Consider the following 26,381-nt stretch of genomic DNA (forward strand, 5'->3'; position numbering starts at 1 on the left):
AATTTGAACCAAACAGATAAGGGATGGCTAGAAAGAATGATTGAGGAAGAAGAAATTAAACAAGCTATTTTTTCTATGGATAGGGCTAAGGTACCGAGTCCTGATGGATTTACAATGGCATTTTATCAGGACTGTTGGGACATAGTCAAAGAAGACTTAATTGGAGTATTTAGAGAATTTAAGGATAAAAATTTTGCGAGTCCTGGAATCAATGCCACGTTTGTAGCCTTAATTCCCAAAAAGAATGATGCCAGACACCCCAAAGATTTTTCGGCCAATTAGCCTCGTGACAAGCATCTATAAGATTCTGGCAAAAGTGCTCTCTAGGAGGATCAGAGTAGTTCTCCCTTCTCTCGTTAGCCAAGCACAAGGAGCCTTTATACATGATAGACAAATTACAGATCAAATCCTTATTGCAAATGAGAGTGTGGAAGAGATAAGGAGATCGGGCAGGAAAGAATTTGTTTGCAAACTGGACTTGGAGAAAGCCTATGACTTAGTGGATTGGAATTTCCTGCTGGAGATGTCGAGAAGACGTGGATTTGGGGATAAATGGTGTAATTGGATAAGAGGATGCTTAAACTCTTGTCGTTATTCAGTGTTGGTGAATGGGGTGGTTTAAGGATTTTTTCCAGCCAATAGAGGCTTAAGACAAGGGATCCACTCTCCCCTTTCCTCTTTACACTTGTTGCTGATGTCTTTAGTAGGATGATCTCCAAAGCAGATGAGGAGGGCCAAATAAAGGGATGGAGAATAGGGAGCAGAGGCATTCCAGCAACTTACCTTCAGTTTGCTGATGATATTGTTATTTTCTGTAAAGGTATTGAGTTGAGAAAAGTGGAGAACCTTAAGATTTTAATAAGTACTTTTGAGAGGGTCTCCAAATTGAAGGTAAATTTTGATAAAAGTTGTGTGGCTGGAGTAAACTTGGAGGATAGGGAGATTGAATCCATTGCAGAATGCTTAGGTTGCGATATTTCTTCTTGGCGTTTGACATACTTAGGGCTACCCTTAGGAGCCAACCCTGAAGAATGTAGTTTCTAGGCCCTTATTGTGGAGAAATTTGATAAGTGCTTGGCGGCTTGGAAAAACAATTACATTTCAATAGGGGGTAGGCTGACTTTAATTAAGGCTACACTTGCCAACCTTCCAACTTACTTCCTTTCTGTGTTCAGGATTCCTCCAAGGGAGGCTAAGAAACTGGAGAAGAGACTGAGGGACTTTCTATGGGAACCAAGAGAGGTGAAAAAGGATCACTTGATCAGATGGGAGATAGTTAACAAACCAAAGGAAGAAGGGGGTTTAGGGATAGGGAACATGGTGCTGAAGAATGTAGCCCTTCTTGGGAAGTGGCTATGGAGATGACCCCGAGAGAGAGAGAGATTATGGCATGAGGTGGTGGCAAGCATTCATGGTTATGCAAGAAATGGTTGGGATTTCGGGATATCTCGCGGAGCTACCCTTACTACACCTTGGAAGGCTATACATGGTATTCTCCCTTGCTTCCTCAGATTCATCAGGTATGATGCTTGTTCTAGTAATGCTTTTTTGTTCTGGGAGGATGTTTGGGTGGGTACTCAACCCCTCAAAGATTGTTTCCCCTTGCTCTATTCCATTTCCCTTCACAAACATGAGCCAATTGCAACTTTTCTCCCGAGCCCGTTAAACCCCTTATCTTTAAACTGGGACTTTGGATTTCGTAGAGGGTTAAGGGATGGTGAGTCAAATTGTGTTGTTGAGCTAATTCATTTACTAGAATCTGTTTGCTTGGACCCCACTTCTTCTGATCAAAGGGTTTGGACTCCTCTTCCAAAAGGTACTTTTACTTGCTCTTCTTTTCTAAAATCCCTCAGTTCTAACCCCTTTTCCCAAGGATTCCCTATCAAAAAAGTCTGGGCGCGACCTATTCCCCCAAAAATTGCTGTATTCTGCTGGGAAGTCTTCTATGGGAAGATCAATACTTTGGAAAACTTACTGAAAAAGAGACCCTCGCTTTGTCTTTCCCCAAATTGGTGTTCCTTGTGTAAGGCCGAGAATGAGGACTGTGTCCATTTGCTGATCTCCTGTTCCTTTGCTACAGCTATATGGAGGTGGAGCTTTTGTTTATTTGGAGGTAGGTGGTCTTTGCCTTCTGATTTAAGCTTGTTATTCAACCCATCTGTCTTTGTTTGGCACACTAGAAGAGGTAAGGTCATGTGGAAATGTGTCAGGGCAGCCACTCTGTGGATTCTTTGGGAGGAAAGGAATGCAAGAATTTTCTTAGAGAAGGAAAGAGGGTTAGATGAAATGAAGGATTGCATCCTAACAAGAGCAATCCATTGGCTGAAAATTGTGGATATCTTTGATGACTTCTCCTTTGATGATTTGTGGAGAAATTGGCTAGTAATAGCTAACACTTCAACAAAGAAGGATAAAATTCTGTCAGAATGGATTCTGCCTTTGGAAGGTGTCATCAAGCTGAACTTTGATGGAAGTAGCCAAGGCAACCCCGGGCCTTCAGGTATAGGGGGTATCCTGAGAAATAAGGACAACAACATAATTTCCCTATTCTTAGGACCGGTGGGAGTGGGGGATTCCACAAGGGCAGAAATCCTTGCTGCAGTACAAGGAATTCAGATCGCCAACCAGCTTGGGGTGGAGCATCTCCTAGTTGAAGGGGACTCTTAGGTGGTAACCAGGTGGCTCCGAAACTTGGATACCACCATTTGGGGCTACAAAGATCTCATCGAAAAAGTAAAGTGGTTAACTAGTAATATGAGAGTTGAGGTAAAATGGGTTAGTAGGTCTGCTAATTCTTTGGCTGATGCTTTAGCCAAACAGGGGGTTTCTAGAGAAGATCTTTTTTGTGCTTCTATGTAAGTTGTTATTAATTTGGAAATCTGTACTTAACTAGCCCGGAGAGGTTGCAATTCGTACCTTTCCTTGAGGACTTTGTACTATTGTCTATTGCTGTTTTATAAAATCATTTCAATTATAAAAAAAAAGTTCTCACAGCAGTATTTTTGATTAACAGGGTGCCCTACCCTATACTTGGATTCAACACTCCATTCAGTCTCCTTTTTCATGAGGGGAGATGTTCCATATTCCTCTCAGGGTATTTGGGTGTGTTTGCTTTGCACATATTATTGGTCCTCACCGCTCGAAACTTGACCGAAGGCAAAGAAGTGTGTGTTCCTTGGATATGCAGAAAATCAGAAAGGGTACTGCTTCTATGATCCAGTCTCTGGGAGTCGGTATGTTACTATGGATGTCACTTTTTTTTAGTCCACATTCTTCTTCTCGAAGAATCCTTCTTAGGGGGAGTGTTTTGGGGAAGCAAGTGAGCAGTCTATTCCCCGTCCAGTTCTAGTTCCTGTGTCAACTCCTGTGTCTGATCCTCCTATGTCACCTACCTTACCTCCTCCCTTGCGTCCTGCTTCTCAGTGTTACTCACGACAGAGACTTTATAGGGAGGTTGATTCCACTACAACAGAACTCACATCACTTCTTGTTGGTTCCTTGGAGACTCCAGATTCAACTGATATGGATTCAGGTATTCCTCTTGATCCCACTACTGTTTCAGTTCCCATTGATTCTACTAATCCCATTACAGATAACCTGGACCTTCCTATTGCTCTCAGAAAAGGGAAGAGAAAGTGTATTACTCATTATATCTCACAGTATCTATCCTACAGTGAACTTTCTCCTTCTTATCGTGCTTTCCTTTCCTCTCTTGACTTTGTGTCTATACCCAAGGGTGTCAGTGAGGCTCTCTCCATACCCGAGTGGAAGACAACCATGTAGGAAGGGATGGAAGCTTTAATTAAGAATCAGACATGGGAAATTGTGGATCTACTAGAGGGCAAGGAGACTGTTGGATGCAGATGGGTTTACACAGTCAAATATAAGGCAGATGGAAGTATAAGGCCAGACTTGTTGCAAAAGGGTACACACTGACCTATGACATTGATTACTTAGAGACCTTTGCAACAGTTGCAAAGAGGACTTCTGTTCGGATACTTCTTTCTCTTGCTGCCACACTCTTGGCCCCTATTTCAACTTGATGTGAAGAATGCCTTTCTAAATGGAGATTTGCAAGAGGAAGTGTATATGGACCTTCCTGCTGGTTTCTACAATGATGCTAAAGAGGGAAAGGTATGCAGATTTAAGAAGTTACTTTATGGCTTAAAGTAGTCTCCCAGAGCATGGTTTGACAGGTTCAGGAAGGCCTTGGTTGCTTTTGGCTACACTCAGACTCAATTTGACCATACCTTGTTTGTGAAGCGGAGGGGATCCTTGGTGTCAGTCCTAATTGTTTATGTGAATGATATTGTTGTCATAGGGAATGACCTAAGTGATATTGATAGTTTGGAGAAGAATCTACGTAGAGAATTTGAAACTAAGGATCTTGGAGAACTTAGGTACTTCTTAGGCATTGAAGTTGCAAGATCAAAATATGGAATTTTTATTTCTCAGAGGAAGTATGTTTTGAATCTTCTACAAGAAACATGGAGGCTTGGAACAAAGGCATTCAACACTCCTATTGATCAGAATCACAGAATTAATGCATCAGAAGGCGAGCTGGTAAAAGACATTGAGAGATAGCAGAGACTTGTGGGGCGGCTGCTATACTTGTGTATGACAAAACCAGACATTTCCTATGCAGTAAGTGTGGTAAGTCAATACATGCATGTTGCACGAGTCCAGCATTGGGAGGCTATTGACAGGATTCTTGCTTATTTGAAGGGACACCTGGGTTGAGGCATATTGTTTGCCGAACATGGACAGTTGAAACTAGAGGCTTATACAGGTGTTGATTGGGCAGGATGCCTTGATGACAGGAGATCTACTTCAAGAGTATGCACCCTTGTTGGGGGTAACCTTGTCTCGTGGAAAAGTAAGAAACAGACAGTGGTGGCAAGATCAAGTGCAGAAGCAGAATATAGGGCTATGGCACATGGAGTTTCAGAACTTCTTTGGATCCGTTCCCTGTTAGGAGAGATTGGTGTAAAGGCAGAAGAAGCTATGATGCTGTACTGTGATAATCAAGTAGCAATTAACATTGCCCATAACCCAGTTTAGCATGATCGGACAGAGCACATTGAAGTGGATAGACACTTCATCAGAAAAAGGGTGACTTCTAGGAAAGTTTGTCTCCCATACATTGCTTCTGATCTGCAGCTTGCTGATGTTCTCACAAAAGGTGCTGCAAGAAACAAGCTGGAGCATGATCTATGCAAGTTGGAAATGTGTGACATTTACTCCCAACTTGAGGGGGAGTGTTGAGTTGTTCCGATTTCTAGTTATTGGCCCGGTTATTTATTTATTTCTAGTTATTGGCCCCATTAGTTTTTGTTTTTAAGTTGTAACTGTTCAGCTACTTAAGTTGCCGCCCTAGTAAGGTCATTCTTGTAATCTCTTATTCTTTTAAGTTGAGTATATAATACAAAGAGAGGTTGGTGGCCAGAACGAATTCAATTCTAGTTGACATTCTACTCCTTTTCTTCTCCTCTTTTTTTCTCTACTGCTGAAACTCTTCACCTTCTTCTTTATCTTCACAAGGAATTTATCCAAAATTGCAATCTGTGATTTCTACTTGCTGCTTCAACATCTATGAGGCAGCAGGTGTGTAAGACCTGGTCCCCTCCAACAGAGGGTTGGAAGAAGCTAAACTTCGATGGGAGTTTAACCCAGGCCTCTCAGGTATTGGAGGGGCCATTAGAAATGAAAATGGTTTCATTATTGCTCTGTTCTCCGGTCTTGTGGAGGAGGGTGATGTGGCTAGGGAAGAGCTTCTAGCTGTAGTATATGGGGTTGAGAAGGCCAAAGAGTTGGGGATTAATAGACTGATCATCGAGGGAGATTAAAAAATTGTGATAAAATGGTTGTAGAAAGGGGAAGGAGTGACCTGGCAGCTGAAGAATGATTTCAGAAGGTTCAAATGGATGTCAAGGAATATGTCGATTCAGGTGGGTTGGGTTAGGAGATCGGCCAACAGTTTGGCTGATAGCTTAGCAAAGCAAGGGGTTCAAAGAACATATTTGTTTTGGGCACATTTGTAATTCTGTCCTGTGTCAGCTTCTATGCTGATATCTTTGCAACTTCTTGTTGTATCCTAAAGCATTTTAATTAATGAAAATTTTCAGAGTTATTGATAAAAAAAAAGATTCTCATAGGTGTACAAACCATCTAGTATGGGGAAGACCGGATAGTGTACTACAAACTTAAAAACCGTCTAACATTGAAAAGATCGGATGATTGCTTGCAATTTTGGAACATCATTTGTAGTTGCAAACATTTGTTCCCCAGATGATCTTGTTGTAGTTACACCATCAAATACACCTAGAACACAATAATCCACAAGGTTCTGTACAATTCTCAAAAGTGTATAGACCATCCAGTATAGTGGGAGACCGGATGGTGTTTTATAGATTTAGAAACCATCTGGAATTACACAAGCCGGATGGTGTTTCACCATATTAGCAAGGAAGCTTCATCTTCCCCGATCATTTGAGATGAGCAGTGTGCGCCTTCACAAACTCATGAGGCAAAACATCCTTCACAAACTCTAGCGATCTCCATGACTACAACAACACGTAGAGTTGTGAGACAACAATGAACTTCTAGGGTTTTTACTGTCTAGGAAGCGTAGAGGGCATTCTTGTAGGAGATATTTGTGGTTGGCTACACAAATCCTATCTCCCCATAGTAAAGAGCTCGAACCATATTTTTTGCAAATATAGAAGCCTCTAGCTTCATTTCAACATACAAGAAAAATACCAAAAAAATGATAGAGAAATAAACAAATACCATAACAAAGTGAGAAGAGGGAGATACAAAGAAAGACACAGAAGACTGAGACAATGAAAGAACGAAAGCAAAGTTTGGCCTAATGGCCTAATGGGTGGGATTTTAATAAGGGGCAATTTGGCAAAAAATAATAAGCTTTTCGTATGACTCGTTGTTTTTGAATTGTTAAGGTATCTGATTTTGTCAATAGTCGTAACTCTATTAATTTTTATGCGAAAAGCCCATATAGATAAGTATATTTAAATTACAACATATGAACTATTTAATATTAAAGAGCATCTATCAAATCTACTAATCAACATTTATATCAGAAAATGGTTTTTAATTTAGAAAAATTATAGAAACAAAAATATTAATAATGGAATAATTATTAGTAATTAAAAATTTCCATATGATATGCGTCTTAGAAATTTTAATAGATCTGATATATTTTAAATTGAGATTATATATTTTTATAAATTATTAATTGATGTTTTCATTTGCATTTGAGAATTCAATATTTGGTTGAGTTTCTTGTTAATGTAAAAATGGTAAAATAGAAAAAAAGTGATATAACAATTAAAATATAATATGTGCATACATTATGTGTCTTGGACTCTTGATGGATGCATTATCAATAAAACTGTATGATATCTATGCATCCTGTTATATTAATTATAATATATTCTTTCATATATACCATTAAAATATACATTTCCTATGTATTTATACATTATTTGTGGCTATTTGATTTTAAATTTAGTGTTATTTATGTATTTATGGAATTTGTTTGTGTTTCCCTAGTGTATCCAAGCGTTTTCTTTATTTTTCGTTCGTATCCTTGCATTTCCATAGTGCATCTGTATCTAAGTTGTCCAATACGATACCTGATACTGATACTTTGGTCCTTGATTTGGGCTTGGGATTGGCAGTGCAAGACAAGCTCATGCTAGCAAAGTTTTCTATTGTCATGATATATTATAATATGTTTTTATTGCATAATTTGGTGTATTAAATTTATTAAAGTAAATAATGTGTTGGGCCTTCAGTTGTCATTTCTGCATCACAAGTATTTATAGCTATCTTTTCTTTGAAGGGATTTTTTAGAAGAAAATTCTTGGCATGATTGTGAGTTTGCAGTGATTGACATCCTTTTACTTTTCTTATCTTCCTTCAAAAACTGTTGGGCTCTTGTGTTGGTACCTCATCAGAACAATTTTTTCCTTATAGGTGGTTTCATAATGGATATACTTTGTTCTAATTTTCCTGCACAGGGCACATATCAAGTGGCTAAATGGAATGGAACAAAGGTTGCTGTAAAGATACTTGATAAGGACAGTTATTCAGATCCAGAGAGCATGTACAACATTCTTTTCTTCTTTAAATTGAGTTAGTTCAATTATTGAAAGGGAAAATTTCACCTTGATGTGCTGTGCAATTATCTTTTTAATTATTTAAAACTCCTTAATATATTACTCAACCAGACATCACTCATACAAGAAATAGATGTACAGGATCCTTCAGCTATAGTAATTTTATATCTACTAGAGGAGAGATGATATGAACTGAATAGGATAACATGCATGTCATGTGGTCTGGAGTATCCAAGTCAATAAGCAAGGAATTGGGTGCAGCAATATGATAGGATAAAGAATTACCTAGCTTAGCAAAGGCTGTTGAGGGACCAGCAGGGCCAGGATAACTTGTACTACTACTATCTTCTGGTTTTGTTACATGGTGCCTGAGTCTGTCAATTTCTAGAAGTCAGAAAAGCTATTGATAAAACATCTCCACTTCTAGAACCCTTAAACGTAGAGGTAGATATAGGAGTCTTAGCACTAGTATCCACATGAGCATTGCTCTTCTTTGCTTCATTAAACTTGTCTGGTTTTAACTCATGTAGCTTCAAACATCTATGTTTGGCATGCTTTGTTTTCTTAAAATAATCACATACGACAACATCCACTTATATCACATAATTATCTCCAGGACCACTATTCTACTTGGGCTTAGTAGATATCACTGCAAAGTGTTCAGATGTGTATGAATCTTAGTAGAATAGTAGCCCTATGGCTTTCTTTCTTTTGGCAAGGGAGTTGATAAATTGAATGTGCAAAACTGAAGAAATTTTTAAAAAGTGAAGAATAGAAGGAAGAAGAGTAGAAGAAGGAAGAACTTGTTTGAATAGGGTGTGCTTTCCTCACTTCACACATCCTTTAGCACTTTTATTTATATAAGAAGCTGGAAACTTACAACTATTCCCTTAATCAGCCACCTCTTAATAGGTTAATTACAAAGACAAATATACCCTTGTATTATGGACATCTGTTAACAAAGGGAATATGATATAGAATGTCTAACAACTTTGTTCAAGATGTGCTGTGATGTGAAATCAAACTCAAAGTTTGATCCAGCCAAGGAACCAAACACAATGTGTTTCTCCACATGCTTCCTGTACTGTTAACCATCAAGGTGATCCCTCCATTCTAGAGTCTTTAAGTGCTCTATATCTTCCCACAAAGACTAAAGGGAAGAAAAATGCATTGCCACAAACTTCTCCCCCTATTGAATATTGTTGACTTCCCTATGCAACTACTATGTATTGGCAGTGTTCTGAGCCTGTAAGTATGGCAGTTGCCTTATTCCCAGGTCCTTGGCTGTAGAGAGAAACATGTAGTTCCTTGCATTGTGTGGTTGCATGGAACTAACCAGCCAAAACATGACCATTAAGTTCTCTTGAGCCCACTTTGAGTAATTGAGATTTGAGATTATTTGACTGGGGTTGCTTCTCTCTTCCTGTGTGAAATAACCCATCCTTCCATGACTCCCAAATGTACATTTTTGTGAACTCAGACCATTCCAGGAAATTGCTGCTATCAGGTTTCATAGTCAATAATCTTGGTATAAAAAGAGGGGTAAACAATCCAACGGATTTGGTTCTGATTGAGATTAAACCAAGTCTGGATTAGCCACAAATATCAGGCAAATCAAATAGATCAACAACCGCTGTTCAAAAAACCCCATATAACAGGAAAGCTGGTTTGGAATATGATAGAGCAGTTGTTTTTTGGTGTATTTGGCAAGAGAGAAATGGCAGATTTTTTAAAAACATGGGAGGAGCTGTAGATTCTGTTTTTCAAAAAAATACTGGGCAAAATGTTTGCTTGGTTGGAAAAATGTTATTTGGTCCTGTGTACTGCTTGTTGTACAGTGACTTCTTTTTTATGATAGATTAATGAAATACATACTTCACCTTTTCTCCAAAAAAGAAAAAACATATACAGATGGATCAATCAAGAGATCAGATCTGCGTTCTTTTGACTTTTACAACAAAAATCTAAAAAAACATGATGACAGTCTCCAGTGAGTCTGAAAGAAAATGTGTCTAAAATTGCATACTATCAAGATCTTGGGTTTTCTTCTCATGAAGGTTGAATTAACCATATGACATGCTGATGTCAGCAATTGGCATTGATGATGCCAGTAGTCTGACAAGCTCTTAGCAATCAGTCTTTGATCTTGAGGTGCTCCAATACCTACTTGAGATTTGTAAATTGATTTGATAAGGTATTGTGGTTGAAGGAAAGAGAGTACAAGATGAGAGAAGAAGAAAGTAGAAAGAAATTGAATGAGAGGCTGAAATTATTGGGCGTGGCCATCTCATTAGCATTTATACTAATAGATGAAATTTAACATTTAAGTCCATCATTAGTATAAAGTAATGATTGCTCTCTGTATGTGCAATGGTTGGGTTGCTCCATTGCGATCTGGGTGACCAGTGTTCAAATCTTGAGAACAGCTTCTCTGTGTGCAGGGGTGACCCCACATTGGCAGGAGCCTCTTTTTTGATAGGTAAAGGAAATATTCATTAATTAATTAAACCAAAAAGTATACAAACGGGCATCCCAAAATGAGGCGCAAGATGCAGCCTCAAGTATAAATCAACTTACAATTGAGCCCAAAACATAGCTTCCCTAAATACCCTGTGCTTAGCTAGAGAATCTGCTAAGCCATTAGCCGACCTCCTTTACCAAAGAATCCTTACAGTCATATTAGAAGTTAACCATTTGAATTTTTTCACAGATTCCCTGTAGGTCCAAATAACAGAGTCTGGATCTATCAGCGACCCTACTATCAGCTTAGAATCCCCCTCACTTATCAATCTGTCCACATTTAATTGTCTTGCAAGCTGCACCCCCTACAGTACTTCTTGGAATTCAGCAAAGATAGAGTCCCCCAGACCAAGCGGGCCTGAAAGAAGAGCAATTATATACCCTCCTTCATCCCTTAGCACACTCTCTACACGTGAAGGCCCTGGATTTCCAAGACTACTGTCATCATAGTTTAGTTTTAGGAACCCTTCTTCAGGGGGAACCCATACTGGATTAGGCTTGACTTCAGCATCTGAACAGTTTACCACAGCTCCCCAATTCTGCCAAATATCATCAAAGGAGAAGAGGGAAAACAGCTCTATAGTTTTAATCCAATGTACCCTAGTTTTCAGACAACCCCACACAGAACCTCCAAATTTCTTACTTTATCATTGAAAATTCTAGCACTCCTTTCTTCCCAAATGGTTCAAATCAGCGCAGCTCTGGCACATCTCCACAAAATGCTGTCCCACTGCTTAGACCAGCTGAAGGAAGAAGGGTCAAAAAGGCCCTGTCACATTGGCGGGAGCATTGTGCATTGGGCTGCCCTTTTATTAGTATAAAGTAAAAGTAAGACAAATTTCCCTTAAAGAAGCACCCCTCAACATTTGTTGAAGTTCTCCACTCATATTGGACTGGTATACACCATTGAGTCCCTAAAGTTGTTGCTAATTTTGTCAAAGCGAAGCCTCCCAAAAGATGAGTTCAAATTCTCATGTTTTTCTTTTTTGGATAGACTGAATTTTCTTTTCCTACCATCTGGTTCTGCTTTCTGCCAAGTGTCAAAGCATAAGATTGAATTGAAAGCTGTTAAATGGTGTGATTACTGCTTCTCATTATTTGATGATTTTGGGAACATGTAATTTCCTGGTTTCTTATTCTGTTCCCCTCCTTTGCATCCATGTTGATATCAGTGCTGTGTTCAACTGGGCTTAGTTCCATCTACTTTATATGCTGGTTGGCAACTTCTGCAATGAGCTATGAAACTCCTACTATGGTATTTTTTCATGTTATTCTCAGTACCATGAATAGCTTGGTACTTGGGTGGTCCATTGTTGTAATGAGAAAAAATCTTACAGACAGTTTGATATTTTGGTAAAGCTGATTGTTTTATCATCAGTTTATTCTTACTGATGACTTTTTGTAAATCTGGGGCTGATTGTTGGTGTTGTGGTGGGAGCAATTTCCTTGGGAAAGTTTTGGTCTTCCTTTATTACATTAGGATTTCTAGTGCAATTACTCAGGTTCTCTTACCTTTGTATGTTGTATTGTCTTGTTAGCCTGTAGTCATTCTTTTAATTTTCTTAATATTTTTTTCTTGTATATGATTGGAAAAAGGTAGAATCTCATGGAAGGATCTAGATATATACTCAAATCCGTGATACTTGTCTTAGAACATCAATTAAATTGGAAATGCTCTTTGTAACCTTTCTGGTGTGTGTTTTGGGTCAGTGTAACTGCTCTCAGTTACTGTTACAGAAAACATCGGAATGTACACTTAAGGTTAAATCTCATAGAAGAGTTTGAGTAGGTTCAGGGAAGATCTTATAAATATATTTGGAGTATTAAATCTACAGTCTTCACATTTTAAGAAAAGTTCAATGCTAAATACAATTCCTATGTTTGAGTAAGTTCAATGCTCTTTGTAACCTTTCTGGTGTGTGTTTTGGGTCAGTGTAACTGCTCTCAGTTACTATTACCGAAAACATTGGAATGTACTTAAGGTTAAATCTCATAGAAGGGTTTGAGTAAGTTCAGGGAAGATCTTATAAATATATTTGGAGTATTAAATCTACAGTCTTCACATTTTAAGAAAAGTTCAATGCTAAATACAATTCCTATGTTTCTTGGTTTATGAACTAAAAGGCTTGATGACTTTTTCCAGTCTAAACAAGTGACATCTGAATATTGTATTGTATTTCTTGTAGCAAGAAGCTCCTTATTGTTAGGCAAACTATATAATTTTGTTGTGGTATTACTTTCTGTTGAATGCTTATGGCTTTTAGTGTTTGCCTCTCACCAACAGATTCTGCAATGAGTTGGTTTAGAAATTTTTCATGGGGAAGTTTGTAAAATACTAGAATGTTAACTTTTAACTAGACTGATCCTTTTTTTCATTTACTTTGACTGTTAATCCTCTTCTACATCCTTTATTGGACAGAAATGCTTTTAAACATGAACTGACGTTGTTAGAGAAAGTTCGGCATCCCAATGTTGTCCAGTTTGTTGGAGCTGTTACGCAGAATATACCAATGATGATTGTTTCAGAGTACCATCCAAAAGTAAGAAGATTATTTTTTATAGATCAATATGCAGCTGGTGAATAAAAAAACAAAAAAGAGTGAGAGACAAGCTATATGACAAAATGAAAGCAAATATCACAATCTACACAGGACTCAAACCTAGATTTCTGGATATATTTCCACTACCTTACTAATTAGCTTTCGGACTACATTTATATTCTGTTTCTTCAAGAGTTCTCAGCTTCTGTTAAGTTTCCTTATGAAATGGCATATGTATAGTTCTAAAGTTCCCAATCTTCACCGATCATTGATTCTATTCATCTCAACTACATTGTTGACCCATTTTACTTTATCAAAGGCAATCTCCATTGTTGAATTGAGTTGAGGTCATTTTACAAATTTCAATGATTTAATATCCTGTTTCACTGGTTATATTATTAAAGTCCTGGAGTCTTGGTTGTCACTGTTCCTTGAGAGCTCATGCTTATGCTTACTTCCCGAGGTCCAACTACCTCATACTTTAGCCTTTAAAAAGCATCACTTTGAGCATATGTTCTTTATTAGCCTTTAAAAAGCATCACTTTGACCATATGTTATTAAAGTCTTTGAGTCTTGCTTATGACTATGCATTGAGAGCTCATGCTTATGCTTACTTCCTGAGGTCCAACTACCTCAAACTTTAGCCTTTAAAAAGCATCACTTTGACCATATGTTATTAAAGTCTTTGAGTCTTGCTTATGACTATGCATTGAGAGCTCATGCTTATGCTTACTTCCTGAGGTCCAACTACCTCAAACTTTAGCCTTTAAAAAGCATCACTTTGACCATATGTTCTTTATTAGATCTTTAATCATTAGGTACTGGTTCTCATCTTATGGTCAATTTCCAGGGTGACCTTGGAAGCTATATTCAAAAGAAAGGGCGTCTATCACCATCTAAAGCTTTAAAATTTGCTCTTGATATTTCTAGGTAAGTTATTTTCTTTTGCAGATTCAGAAATTTTCCTTTTATTTCCAGGATATTCCTTCTGTATCCTTTTTTTTTTTTGTAGAATATGTGCCCATGTTATTACCTTCAAATTTCCTCTGAAGTTTTCTCTAATAACTGTCTTAATACCTTCAGTCACTAGGTTATCCAATTTGAATGTTCTTTCTTTTTTTTTTCTTCAGGGGCATGAACTATCTTCATGAATGCAAGACAGGCCCAATTATTCATTGTGATTTAAAGCCAAAGTAAGACAACCAAATGAGAGAGTTAATTAATTTCATTATGTAGAGCAGTTAGGAAATCAAAATTTTTTACTTTGTATTCATAGTGGTGATGTACTGTTCTTTACTATTTGAAGTTTTGGTAAGGTGCCAGAAATATTTTGCTGGATAGTGGAGACCATTTGAAGGTCACAGGATTTGGCTTGATAAAATTGTCAAAAATTTCACCTGACAAAGCAAAACTTGCACATCCAGGGGCTCTTGTTGATCCTTCAAGTAAGTTCCTTTTATATGCCTTGACTGTAACATTAGTCCGGACAGAGATTGGAATTCCTGCAAACAAAAACTCTGCACACACTCTGCAAGCACAGGGATCCAGCCACACATTGGGAGAATCTCCCTATGAATTTAACATACATATATACGGGAGATATTCTGAATGTGCGGCCGGATGCCATGTATACAGAGTTTTTGCTTGCAGGAGATCTGGACTCCTGTGGACAAGTCCCTTCTGAAGCAGAGTTTTTTTTTCACTCCATAAAAAAATCTGGCATATTAGATGTCTTTCTTTCAGACAGTTAACATAACCTTTAATTTGACCTTTAACCAATGATTTTATCAATTTCGGCAAAAGAATAATATTTACTATATGCCTAGCATCCTTGGTATAAACTGGAGAACCATCTAACCCTTTGTTCAATCCATTACTTTACATTAGTGCCAAGAAAAATTGTTCCCTATTGTCTCCTTGCTTGGCTAAGTATTATATTCACTGAAAGTTGGTTAAAATCTTCACTGGAATTCATAGTATGTTCTTTTAGTGTCCATGATAATGATTTTCTCTGCTTCACTTAATCAAGCTATTAAGCTTCATTGGTTGGTAAGGTCTCTTTCTGGTTGTAGTGGAGACTTGGGAACGAATCCCGCCTGTGCCTGGGTTTGGGGGGAGAGGGGTGGTCTATGGGTTTGGGAGATGGGCTACCCCCGTTGTGTAGCCCTTTGAAGCAAAAAAAAAAAAAAAAATCAAACTATTAAGTTTCGTAAGTGATGTGTTTCAGCTTTTTATTTCTCTTTTTTCAATATTTTAGTGAAAGTGTTCAAATATTGGTAGGACAAAAGGAGGGAAAGATGTGGCTCATCAAGGGGTTAATTTGGTGGCACCTTGGTCTCAGATCCCAATGAATCAGGCTTCAATACCACTCAGGTTAGATTTTAACTTGTAGATGGGAATGGGGTATGTTCCAGTCATTCTTTATCTGCAGTGGATGTTGACTTGGCTATGGAAGGATGGGTAGGGGAGTTTAGAAGATATGATGGGTTGAGCAGTAATAGGAGGGAAACTATTGGTTGATTTACAAGTGAAAGATGGTCTTGTAAATTGTTCCTTTCCTGTTTTGGTGAATCAACCTCAACCTTTAGAAGTCTTGGAAGGAAGTGTGGCTGGTAGCGAATCAGGGGAGATGACGATGGTGGAAGAGGATAAAGGAGGTGGGCTTCCTGAGTCTCAGTTGTGTAGTACTGTGGATATGTTGTTGATAAAAGGGTTAGATTTGCTGATATCCTAGTGGGAATTTTGGAGGAAGATTTAGGCAGATTCAGATATAGAGATAATCCCTATTCATACAGATTAGAACATTCTCTTAATTGGGAGTTCAGTTACACTTGTCAAAGACCTGATGCTGAAGGAAAATTGCGGCAATTGGTTGAAATTAGTTAGAGGTGTTAAGAATCACCACCTGGTTCATATCACTGACATTTTCTCACATTTATGGAGCAACTTATGGGGTCCAGGCCCAAGTAGCAAGTTTAAGGTCTATAAGAGGAAAGGTGGTAGGAGTTTTTTGTGTTCTGTTGGCACACCTGGGAAATTGAGTTTTGATCACTATTCTAAAAGAAAGTTGTGTGGAGAGGACACTATTGTGATGATCAGAAAATACACTTGCTGATGGCTAACCTAGATCACTGGTGGGTAGAGTCGAAGAGATGACAATATTGGGTGTTGATGTCCTATAGGGGCTGGAATGTTGGTGCATACTTATTTTCTTTTAGCATCTATACCTCTGTCTAGCCTTTGAGGAAGGCTTGGTTTGGCACGTGGAATGAGTATTTTATATTTTGTATTCCTAATACTGTACTTTGTGATTGTTTCTATAAAATTCATTTGTTACTGCCTGGGGGTTGGCTTGAATTCCAAGCCATAATCATGTCTTGTTAAGGAGGAGGTTTGGAGAGCCACAGTTTAATTACTTAGATTTTAAGGAAAAAGGTGTATATCAGTTTTTGTTATTGGTAACCAAATTGGATTTCTTATGGGTTATTGTCTTGAGAGGTAAGGATAGGCTTGAGAAGTTATAACCATATTTTTTGTGGCTTTTCAATAGGGTGGCTTTAGGTCTGCCACCTGGTTATGAGTTTTGGGGTTTTACTGGTTTTCTGCCTCAGTTTTTGGATTCTTAGAATTTCATGTGAGGATCCTCTTCTGAAGTGCAAAAGCAACTTTTGGCTTTATCAAAGTTTCCCTTAGGAAGAATGTCTCTATTTTTTGGATGTTTCTCATGCTCATCACATTATTATTGGATTTTTTTTTATCTTCTTCACCCATGGATGTAAGCATCTTGTCAAACCACATAAATGCTTGTTTTTTTAAGTGTTCTGTTATTTTCTATGGTTTTTTCTCTATTTTTATTGCCATCAAACACATAAAATTGTTTCTGCACACCAAGGGGTATAAGAGCTCCATGTTTCTATGAAGGTTTTGACCAAAATTTCCCAGGTGAGGAAATTTGGCAAAGAGAACTTTGGTTCTAAGGACAAACCAAAATTTCAGATATATTAATACAGTGAGTTCTACACAAGGTGTGGGTGGAGTTGATGTAGAAAAGGATGACCATAGCTATTTCTGCAAAATTTTTAAAGATCAGCTTGGGCTTGATCAGTGAGATGGTTGGTGGTCATACCCTGTTGAGTTATGAGAATACAGAAGAGTATCTTAATTAATGGAATTCAAATCATGATGGATAAGTTGCCTTGTCATCATCAAATCTGGGAATGTAATCAAGTAGGGATACATATAATGGGAGCTTACTTTTATTAAATGCCTATTTTGAGCCATGATACATGCTTGGTATGTGGATATAATGTTATTGTAAGAGGATTGACTCCATTGAGGTGGTGGTTGAGCCTCTGAAGGTCCAAGGCAATGGCAGTTATAAAGAGATGGTGGGAGAGAGAGGAAGGAAGAGAAAGAATCTAGATTTTCTTACCCATTTGGGCATGGAGCCCTTCTTTATATTATTTTCTCTTGAATTCTTAATGAGTTTTCTAGAATATTCTTTAAAAGTTATGGTAGCACAAGTGGCCAGCTATATCATGTACCTAGCAAATGGCTTGGCTTTGGATTGGACTGGCCCGGCTTGGTACGGGTTCATGCCAGGCCAATGATGTTCATGGACTTTTATAAACTGATTGTCTTATAGTTTTAACACTTATGAAGTGGCAGAAATGAGTTGTGCACAGGCATCGACTTGATTGAGAGTTCACATTGGCAAGATAACCTTGATGAGGTAATAGGCATTTATCCATGGCTTCACAAGGCCCTCTTTTTCCATGCATATTCTGAATTTTTATGTAGTAGTTGGCTTGATAAGTAGGTTTACCATCTTGTGGGCACCCTGGTTCATCATATTAGAAACTGCAACTTGGTGATGTAGGACAAGGTAGGGGTCTTGCAAATTTCAGGTCTGGTAGTGGGCTTTGTGTGGTGATAAAGTGATGAACAGAGATGCAGAAGTGAGTAGACAGCTTGATATCAATAAAAAATGAGCAAAAGATTAGAAAGAAGGAGAAGGTTTCTTGCTGTTATAGTAAACAGAAATGAGATAGGTCACTTAGAGAAGAAATAAGTGAGAGGGAAATAAGAGAAATTCCTGGAAACAACTATAATTCACTAAACCAAAATTAATTTCATTAAATCAATTATTCTAAACTGCAACTACAATCTTATAGACTCTCCATGGAAACTGAGATGTCCTTTTCCAGACTCCAATTTGGTCTAGCAAACTAACCCAAAACTTGTAAATTCTAATTGCTTTTACAACTAAGAAAAATTGATAGGTAATTGATAGTGACAGTCAAATAAGCACTCTAAACTTGTAAGCAACTTCAATAACACTTCACCAATCCTACTGAAACTAACTTATCATAAAGAAACTAGAAATTACCAAAAATTGTAAATTATGATTGTACTATGTTGAGTTTTGGGCTGATATCACTTGTTTTTTATTTACATAGCATAGTTAGGGAGTTATTGGGCCCAAGGCTCATTGGTTTATGTTTAAGTTAAGAGTGTTTATTTAGATTTTACAAGTAGCCGACTTACTAAGGGTATACTTGTCTTTGTATTCAGCTTTTATTTGTGAGTATATAAGCTAATGAAAGGGGTGGCTAGACCTACTTTTGGCTTCTCCCATTCTCTTCAACTTCTCTCCTCTTTTCTTCTCTGCATAAATCTTCTCTTCTCTTCTCTTTCCTTTTCTCTTTCTTACACAGTTTTTATATCAAAACAGATTTTCTAAACTTTTCTACTTGGTATTAGAGCTAGTTTAGAGATTGTTTGAGCTGTTCCGTTATGCAGCCCTAGATCAACCGACTACATGATGAGGTAAAGAGCTGATCGAGGACTTCAAGTAAGCCCAGTTTTTGGATTTTTTGGTGGATTTGCAATCCCTTGTAGCTGGTCTAGGGTTTAGCACCAAAATCAGGAAGAACTGGAGAAAGGGGAAGAGTCTTGATTTAGTAGGACTCTTCAATTCTAACCTAGGAAGTGGCGCTCTGGTTTTTTAGGGGTTCTTGAGGTTTTCTGAAGAGGGCAGTTCAAGTCCCAGCCTTTTGGAGGCCTCTAGAGGGAGCGGTAATCTCTTCTCTTTCTTCTCCTGCTCCCACGAAAAAGGGAATCTTTGGAGAGAGGGGATTCTAGGGTACCGAGAAGGTGTTTGAGGTTTCTAAAGGAGATAAATTTCTTTCTTCTCATTTCAAATTGATTTCCTAATCTGTTCTGGGAGTTATGGAGGGTTGTGGAGTTGAAAACAAATTTGCAGGTGAAATGTAACCAAGGGAAGGAGGTGATGATGATATCTTCGAGGCTAGGACTGTCACTACAGTCAAGTTGGATGGTACAAACTACTTAGAATGGTCATAATCTGCAAAGATGGCCATTAGAGCTCGTGGGAAATTGGGGTATGTCATCGGTGAAGAAAAGAAAACTGAGACTAACTAGTCCCTATGGGTACAGGAGAACTACATGGTGATGACTTGGCTGTGCAATTCCATGTTACCTCATATAATAAGAACTTTTTATGGGCTAACACAGCTAAGGAGATTTGGGATGGTGTAGTAAAAACTTATTCACAGAATGAGAATGTTGCTAGAGTTTACTAGTTGAGAAACAAGGTGATTGCTACTAGGTAGGAAGGTACGTCTGTTGCCATTTATTTTTCAGCCCTCAAAACCTTATAGTAGGAGATAGATCATTTGGAGATTGTGGTTTGGGAAAGTAGAAAAGATGCAACAACTTATCAGAAATTAGTAGAGAAGAATAGGGTTTTTGAGTTTCTAGCAGGACTTAATCCTGAATATGACATTGCATGATAACATATTATTTCCCGTGACTGTGTATGGAAAGGGGAATAGGAGGAGTGTGATTATGAGGAACCCAGGCGTTAAGCAGTCAGTTATGGTTAGCATAGTGAAGCTTAAGCCGAATGGGGATAAGGGTGAAAATGAACCAAGGAAGGAGGACAAGAAGGATCTGATCTATGACTAATGTAAGAAACCTAAACATACTAGAGATACCTATTCGAAGCCTTACCTACACCTTATACCAAGCCGGCTTAAAAACAAGAAGGGAAATGTAAATATGGCAGTAACTGGTGATTTATTAGGACCACCTACTATAGTTTCTCTAGGGTCTATTGCAACAGCTACAGTGAGGGCCGAATTGGAGAGATATGGGTAGCCATCCTACTTCGTTGTCAGGTGGACAACAAGGTGCTGGTGGATCAGGAGATAGCCATCCTATTTCGTTTGCACATATAGGTAGTTCATATGCCACTGCAAATTATGCATCCACTATAGGTAAAGGGGGACCTCCCTGGATTATAGACTTAGGAGCCTTAGAACATATGACCAACATTTCCACCAACTTCTCCTCTTACCACCTTTGCTCTAATAGAGATAGAGTTTCTACAGTCAGGATCACATGTTCCCATTGCTGGGAAAGGGTCTATTAAGTTAACTGACACCGTTACCCTACCTTTTGTCCTTCATATCCCTAGACTGAGCACTAATCTTTTATTTGTTAGTAGCTTGACAAATAATTTGAATTATTTAGTGATTTTTTCTCCTGGTCATTGTGTTTTGTAGGATCTAGAATCAAAGAGGACGATTGGGAGTGGTCATGAGGTGAATGGAATCTATCTTCTTGATGTGCTTTCCAGTCATTAGAGTTGTCATTTCAGCAAGAACATTGAGTCAGAGCCAATGGGTTAGATTATGCTTTGGCACAGTCGGTTAGGGCATTTGTCTTTTGCTTCTTTGCATTTTTTGTATCCAATATTGTTTGTCTATCAGTTTGTCCAGCTTGGAGTGTGAGGGTTGCCAATTTCAAAAGCATTGTAGACATTACTTTAAAGCAAGCAATAAAAGATGTTCTTTTGTTTTTGATATCGTTCATATTGATTGGGGGGGGGGGCGGTATACCACATTTCCTCTATGGGTTGTTATCGGTATTTTCTTTTGTTTGTGGATGATTATTCTTGATACTCTTGGATATATTTGATGAGATCTCGTGATGAGGTACCACGTTTGGTTCAACAATTCCATCAGATGGTGCTAACACAGTTTGGGGTACGAGTGGAAGTGTTTAGATCGGATAATGTTAGGGAATACTTTGAAAAAAAACTAGCATCATACCTATTGGAGCATGGAATAATCCATTAGAGGAGTTGTGCATACACTCCACAAAGAATGGTGTAATAGGAAGGAAGAACAAACATATTGTGGAAGTAGCAAGAAGCATGGTGTTGAGCTCTAGAGTTCTAGTTCGTTTTTGGGGTGATGCAGTTCTTACAGTAGTTTTTTTGATTAATCGGGTGCCTTCTCGTGTTCTTGGATATAGCACTCCATTCAACCTTCTTTTTCCCGAGGGAAAGGTTTCATATTCCTCTAAGGGTTTTTGGATGTGTATGCTTTGTTCATGTTCTTGGTCCTCACCTCTTAAAGCTAAACCCTAAGGTGAAGAAATGTGTCTTCCTTGGGTATGTAGGAAATTAGAAGGGGTATTGTTGTTATGATCCAGTCTCTGGGAGTTGGTATGTTACTATGGGTGTCACATTTTTTGAGTTCACACCTTTTTTCTCGGGGGGTTCTTCTTAGGGGGAGTGTTTTGGGGAAGGAAGTGATCCATCTATAGTTCTATAACACTTCCTGTTCTATCTCCTTTGTCCAATCCAATGTCTGACCCACCTACTCCACCCACTTTGTCACCTCGATTATGTCCTGCCTCTCAATGTTTTACAAGACAACGCTTACGACAACATAGAGAGGTTGATTCCACAACAAAAAAACCCACGTCACTCCCTATCAGCTCACCAGAGATTCCAGGTTCAATTGACACAAATCCAAGCGTGCCTCTTGTTTCCTCTAATGGTTTAGTTCCTGTTGATACTACTACCCCTACTCCTAACACCATTGCAGATAACCTAGGTCTCCTTATTGCACATCGAAAAGGGAAGTGTATTGCTCATTCATCTCACACTATCTTTCCTATAGTGGATTATCTCCTTCTTACCAGGCCTTCCTTTCCTCCCTCAACTCCATGTTTATACCCTAGAGTGTTAGTGAGGCTCTCTCCAAACTTGAGTGGAAGAGCTATGCGGGAGGAAATGAAAGCACTAATTAAAAAAATTAGACATGGGAGATTGTGGATTTACCTAATGGCAAGGAGACAATTGGATGTAGATGGGTTTATACAGTGAAGTATAAGGCTGATGGAAGGATAGAAAGGTACAAGGCAAGGCTGGTTGCAAAAGGGTACATTCAGATTATGGCATAGATTACTTGGAGACTTTTGCACTAGTGGCAAAAATGAACTCTGCCTGGATTCTTCTATCACTAACAACTACATACTCTTGGCTACTCTTCCAACTTGATGTAAAGAATGCTTTTCTTAATGAAGACTTGCAGGAGGAGGTGTACATGGATCTTCCAACTGGTTTTTACAATGATCTGGATAAAGGAAAGGCATGTAGATTGAAGAAGTCTCTATATGGTTTGAAGCAATCACCCAGAGCTTGATTTGGCAGGTTTAGAAGTGCATTGGTTGTATTTGGCTATACTCAAACTTAATCTGATCATACTCTTTTTGTAAAAAGGAGGGGGTCATTGGTGTCAGTTTTGATAGTATATGTAAATAACATTGTAGTCATAGTAAATGATCTGAGAGAGATTGATACCTTGAAGAAGAACCTGCACAAAATGTTTGAGATTAGGGATCTTGGGGAGCTGAAGTACTTTCTGGGCATTGAGGTGGCAAGGTCCAAGCATGGAGATCTTCATCTTACAAAGGAAGTGTGTTTTTGACCTATTACAGGAGACAGGAAAACTTGGGGCAAGGGCAGCTAATACACCTATTGATTGGAACCACAAGATAAATGCTTTAGAAGGTGAGCTAGTGTAGGATGTTGGAAGGTATCAGAGATTAGTGGGCCGGTTGCTATACTTATGTATGGCACGACTAGACATCTCTTACAAAAAGCTTACAAACCCTAGTCATAATACACCTGCAACTTCAGTAAAAGAATTGCATCTTAAGTGGACCCAACTTTTGGTTTTCACCAATTCTTCTCTCATAAAATTCCTTGTAGAGAAGATTATGGCCAAAAGACTTTTTAGGCAATTCCTTACTTCTCTTTAGATCTGTTACCCTTTTTTTGTCAATAATGGCAGGTTTCATTAAGAATTAAAACAGAATACAGTGAGTGCAAATAAAGAGGAGAGGTAAACTCTCTTGACTCTCCTCAAAAAGCTTAAAACAAAATTACAATTGACCCCCAAAAAGTATGTTTCTTCCCACTCCTTGTTTTGCTAGAAAATCAGCCAAGGCATTAGCAGTTCTTTTAACCCACATAAGTTTCGCATCCATATCTTGTGTCAGCCATTTGAATTTCTTCACTGTTCTAGTTCCAAGGTCCAACTTCTTTAGATCTGTTGCCTTTTTTTTTGATAAATCTTTAGATCCGTTGCCTTTCAAAATTGATTTGACGAAGTATATGCTGTTGTATCACTTGGATTTCATGATTCATGGCTGAGGATGTTGCAGCGAAGTTTTTTCAGTAACATGTTCTGAGAGTCTCTAAACTTGTTTTTCGGTGCATTTGATTACATGAAAGTTGAAACAAAGCTCATGTAGGACTTGTATGCATGATAAGTAGCAGGCTTGACAGGAACGCTAAGAATGAATCTGAGGCCCTAAAATCCATTTTATTTTATATGGTGATAGTTGTTCTTAGTATTGATGACTTTTTCATATGATAAAAATTGCAAGTTTTCTTTTAAATATATGAAATTAATTACATGAGCTTGATCTGTTTATTGAAAGTTGACAACTCTTTTTCTTTTATCATGCTAGGTTTATATTTGGCGCCTGAAGTTTATAAAGATGAAATATTTGACAGAAGTGTTGATGTATTTTCGTTTGGTCTCATTCTTTATGAGGTACTTTTATGAATAATAGAATCATCATTACCATTTTCAATTCTATTACCTACGTGAAAATTTAATAGATGAATGTGAGTTTTTACATTTGATTGGGACTATGGAACTAATCAACCTTGGACATGCCATTTAGACTTCCACTGAGATGTCTTGAACCGTAGAGTACAAAAATTGTGAAGGCCAAGCTGGTGCCACTGAACTGCATCATCTGGATCCTCTTCTATTGCCTGCTTAGTGTGTACAGAGCTCGCTCTTCCACTTCCGTCAAATCATTATGTCCAGTTTCAAACGTTGCTGCAATTTCATGCTGAGCCTTGTGAGCCATGGCAAGTCCTGCCCATGCTATCCGAAGCTCAATTGTTGTAGATTCCCCTTCTCTGAGTATTGAAGCCATTTCATTCGCAGCTATGAAAGTTGTTCAGTGGGATCTTGAGACCTTTCTGCATCCTTGATATGATGAAGCGCAACAGCATATCGAGTTGACATGCAATTAGGCTCCAGTTTTGCTGCCTTCTCCAGGCACTTTCCAGCACTTTTATGATCACCAGCCAAATAGTATGCATTAGCAAGATTCACCCAGATATGTGCAGCCCTAGGATCTGATCTGACTGCAGCTAACAAACACTCTTTTGCAACATTTGCAGCTGCAACATGAGGCATACAAGCTCCTTCACTAGCACTTGCCCCCGCACCTACAACAACTGAACCATATTTACACAAAAGAAGAGATGCGTAATTGATTAGGGCTGCAGGATGGTTTTGATCTTTTAGAATCAAATCTTGAAAATATTTCATTGACAGCTCCAAGCTACCACTTTGAAGATAAGCAATCCCAAGATTTGCAAGGGAGTCCAAGTGGTCAGGAACAATAGACAACAAAGAGTATAAAACCGATATAGCACTCTGTAGACGGCCGGTTCTAATAAGTAATAAACCAAGTGTATTCCAGACAGATGCTAGTCTAATATCTGACTGCACTGACTCCTTCAACTTAGAAATAATTTCTCCAAGTTCTTCATGCGTGAGTTCTTTATCGGCACAATGATCAATTGTACTTCCTAGCAGGAGGCACTGTGCATGATAAATTTGAATCAAAGAAAGTAACTCAGGCCTGTCAATCTCTTCCTCACTCCGAAGTAATATTTTTGTTGCCTTTTCATATGCTGGCACTGCCTTCTGTGGCTGACCCAACCTCTGGTACATTAGGCCAAGTATAAAATGTGCATGGGCATCTTTGGGCATCTTCCATGCAACATGAACCAAACCAGTTTTAAGGCTGCTGACTTTTTCCTCACGGGATGTTGGAGCCCCTTGACAATGTTGATCGGCATCTGTATCAGGCCCACATTCAAGAGAACATTTGCCCTTGTTAATTCTTGAACGACACTTCCCCAGTTTATTTAACCATTTAGCTTCTCCTTCTGTGGCATCAACCACAACGTCTTTACATACTGAGGTACTTTTTTCTCCACAATTTTCTTCCTTAATGCTCCTGGTGGAATCAGGAGGAGCGATGGAGGCACAGTCATTGCCATTGCTTTCGGGAGGGTCGACGTTGAGGTCAGCGATGACGACCTCGGAGTAGTTGCTCTTATTCTTCTTTGAACTCTCGTCGATGGAATCCTCGACGACACCGGATTCCTGCTTAATCGGGACATTCTGGGTGTTGCTAACCTGCGCTAGGGCAACGACCTGCTGCTCGCCGGGCGATTCTGCTATGTCTGGTCGGCGGCCGGTTGTTGTTGCAGCCCCTTCCGGGTTCCTTTCCTTGCTGGAAAAGTACAACTCCATCAAGCGCCTTAATTCTCGGACGTCGTCCTTGATCTCGTGCACCTCCGTGCTGTTTTCCATGATCTTGAGCTGCAATTCATGAACCCTAGTTGTCAACTGCTCAAGGTCACCCATGACGCCTTGCTCTAATACCAAATTGTTATGGGCCCCGCAAATAGGATCTCGTCACGGGTCGGTCCATGGGGAAAACCTCCTGTTTTCCCTTGTTCCTCCCTTTTCTTGAGGAACCTATTTTGGCGCCTTAATGGTGATTTGTTCAAGAGATCACCAACTCTCCTCACTCTTTTCTTGATTGAAATTTTCGATGATTTTATTCCATATTCTCAGCTCCTTAAATAGGAGATTACAAGAGATAAGAGTCCTACTTCTAGGAAGACTCCCTACTAACCTATATTATTGAATAGATAAGATAAGAACACTGAATAGATAAGACTCCCTACTAATCCTAC

At 38.7% G+C, this 26,381-nt stretch overlaps 1 protein-coding gene and 1 pseudogene across 3 annotated transcripts in view; one reads left to right on the forward strand and one right to left on the reverse strand.

Moving 5' to 3' along the window:
* The window catches only part of LOC104593339 (integrin-linked protein kinase 1-like), a 56,083-nt gene that overhangs the window by 10,044 nt on the left and 19,658 nt on the right, over positions 1-26,381 (forward strand). For all 3 annotated transcript variants that reach the window (XR_016078491.1, XM_010253096.3, XM_010253097.2), the window contains exons 4-9: positions 8,043-8,128; positions 13,081-13,201; positions 14,052-14,131; positions 14,332-14,394; positions 14,525-14,646; positions 24,056-24,141. Coding sequence is in view for 2 of the 3 variants with exons in the window: in XM_010253096.3 (XP_010251398.1) it covers positions 8,043-8,128; positions 13,081-13,201; positions 14,052-14,131; positions 14,332-14,394; positions 14,525-14,646; positions 24,056-24,141 (558 nt within the window). In the remaining variant the exon portion in view is untranslated. The remainder of the gene's footprint in view (positions 1-8,042; positions 8,129-13,080; positions 13,202-14,051; positions 14,132-14,331; positions 14,395-14,524; positions 14,647-24,055; positions 24,142-26,381) is intronic.
* On the reverse strand, positions 24,149-26,184 carry LOC148790320 (uncharacterized; annotated as a pseudogene).

Source organism: Nelumbo nucifera, chromosome 7, assembly GCF_055504915.1.
Source record: "Nelumbo nucifera cultivar China Antique chromosome 7, China Antique-T2T, whole genome shotgun sequence".
NCBI lineage: Eukaryota > Viridiplantae > Streptophyta > Magnoliopsida > Proteales > Nelumbonaceae > Nelumbo > Nelumbo nucifera.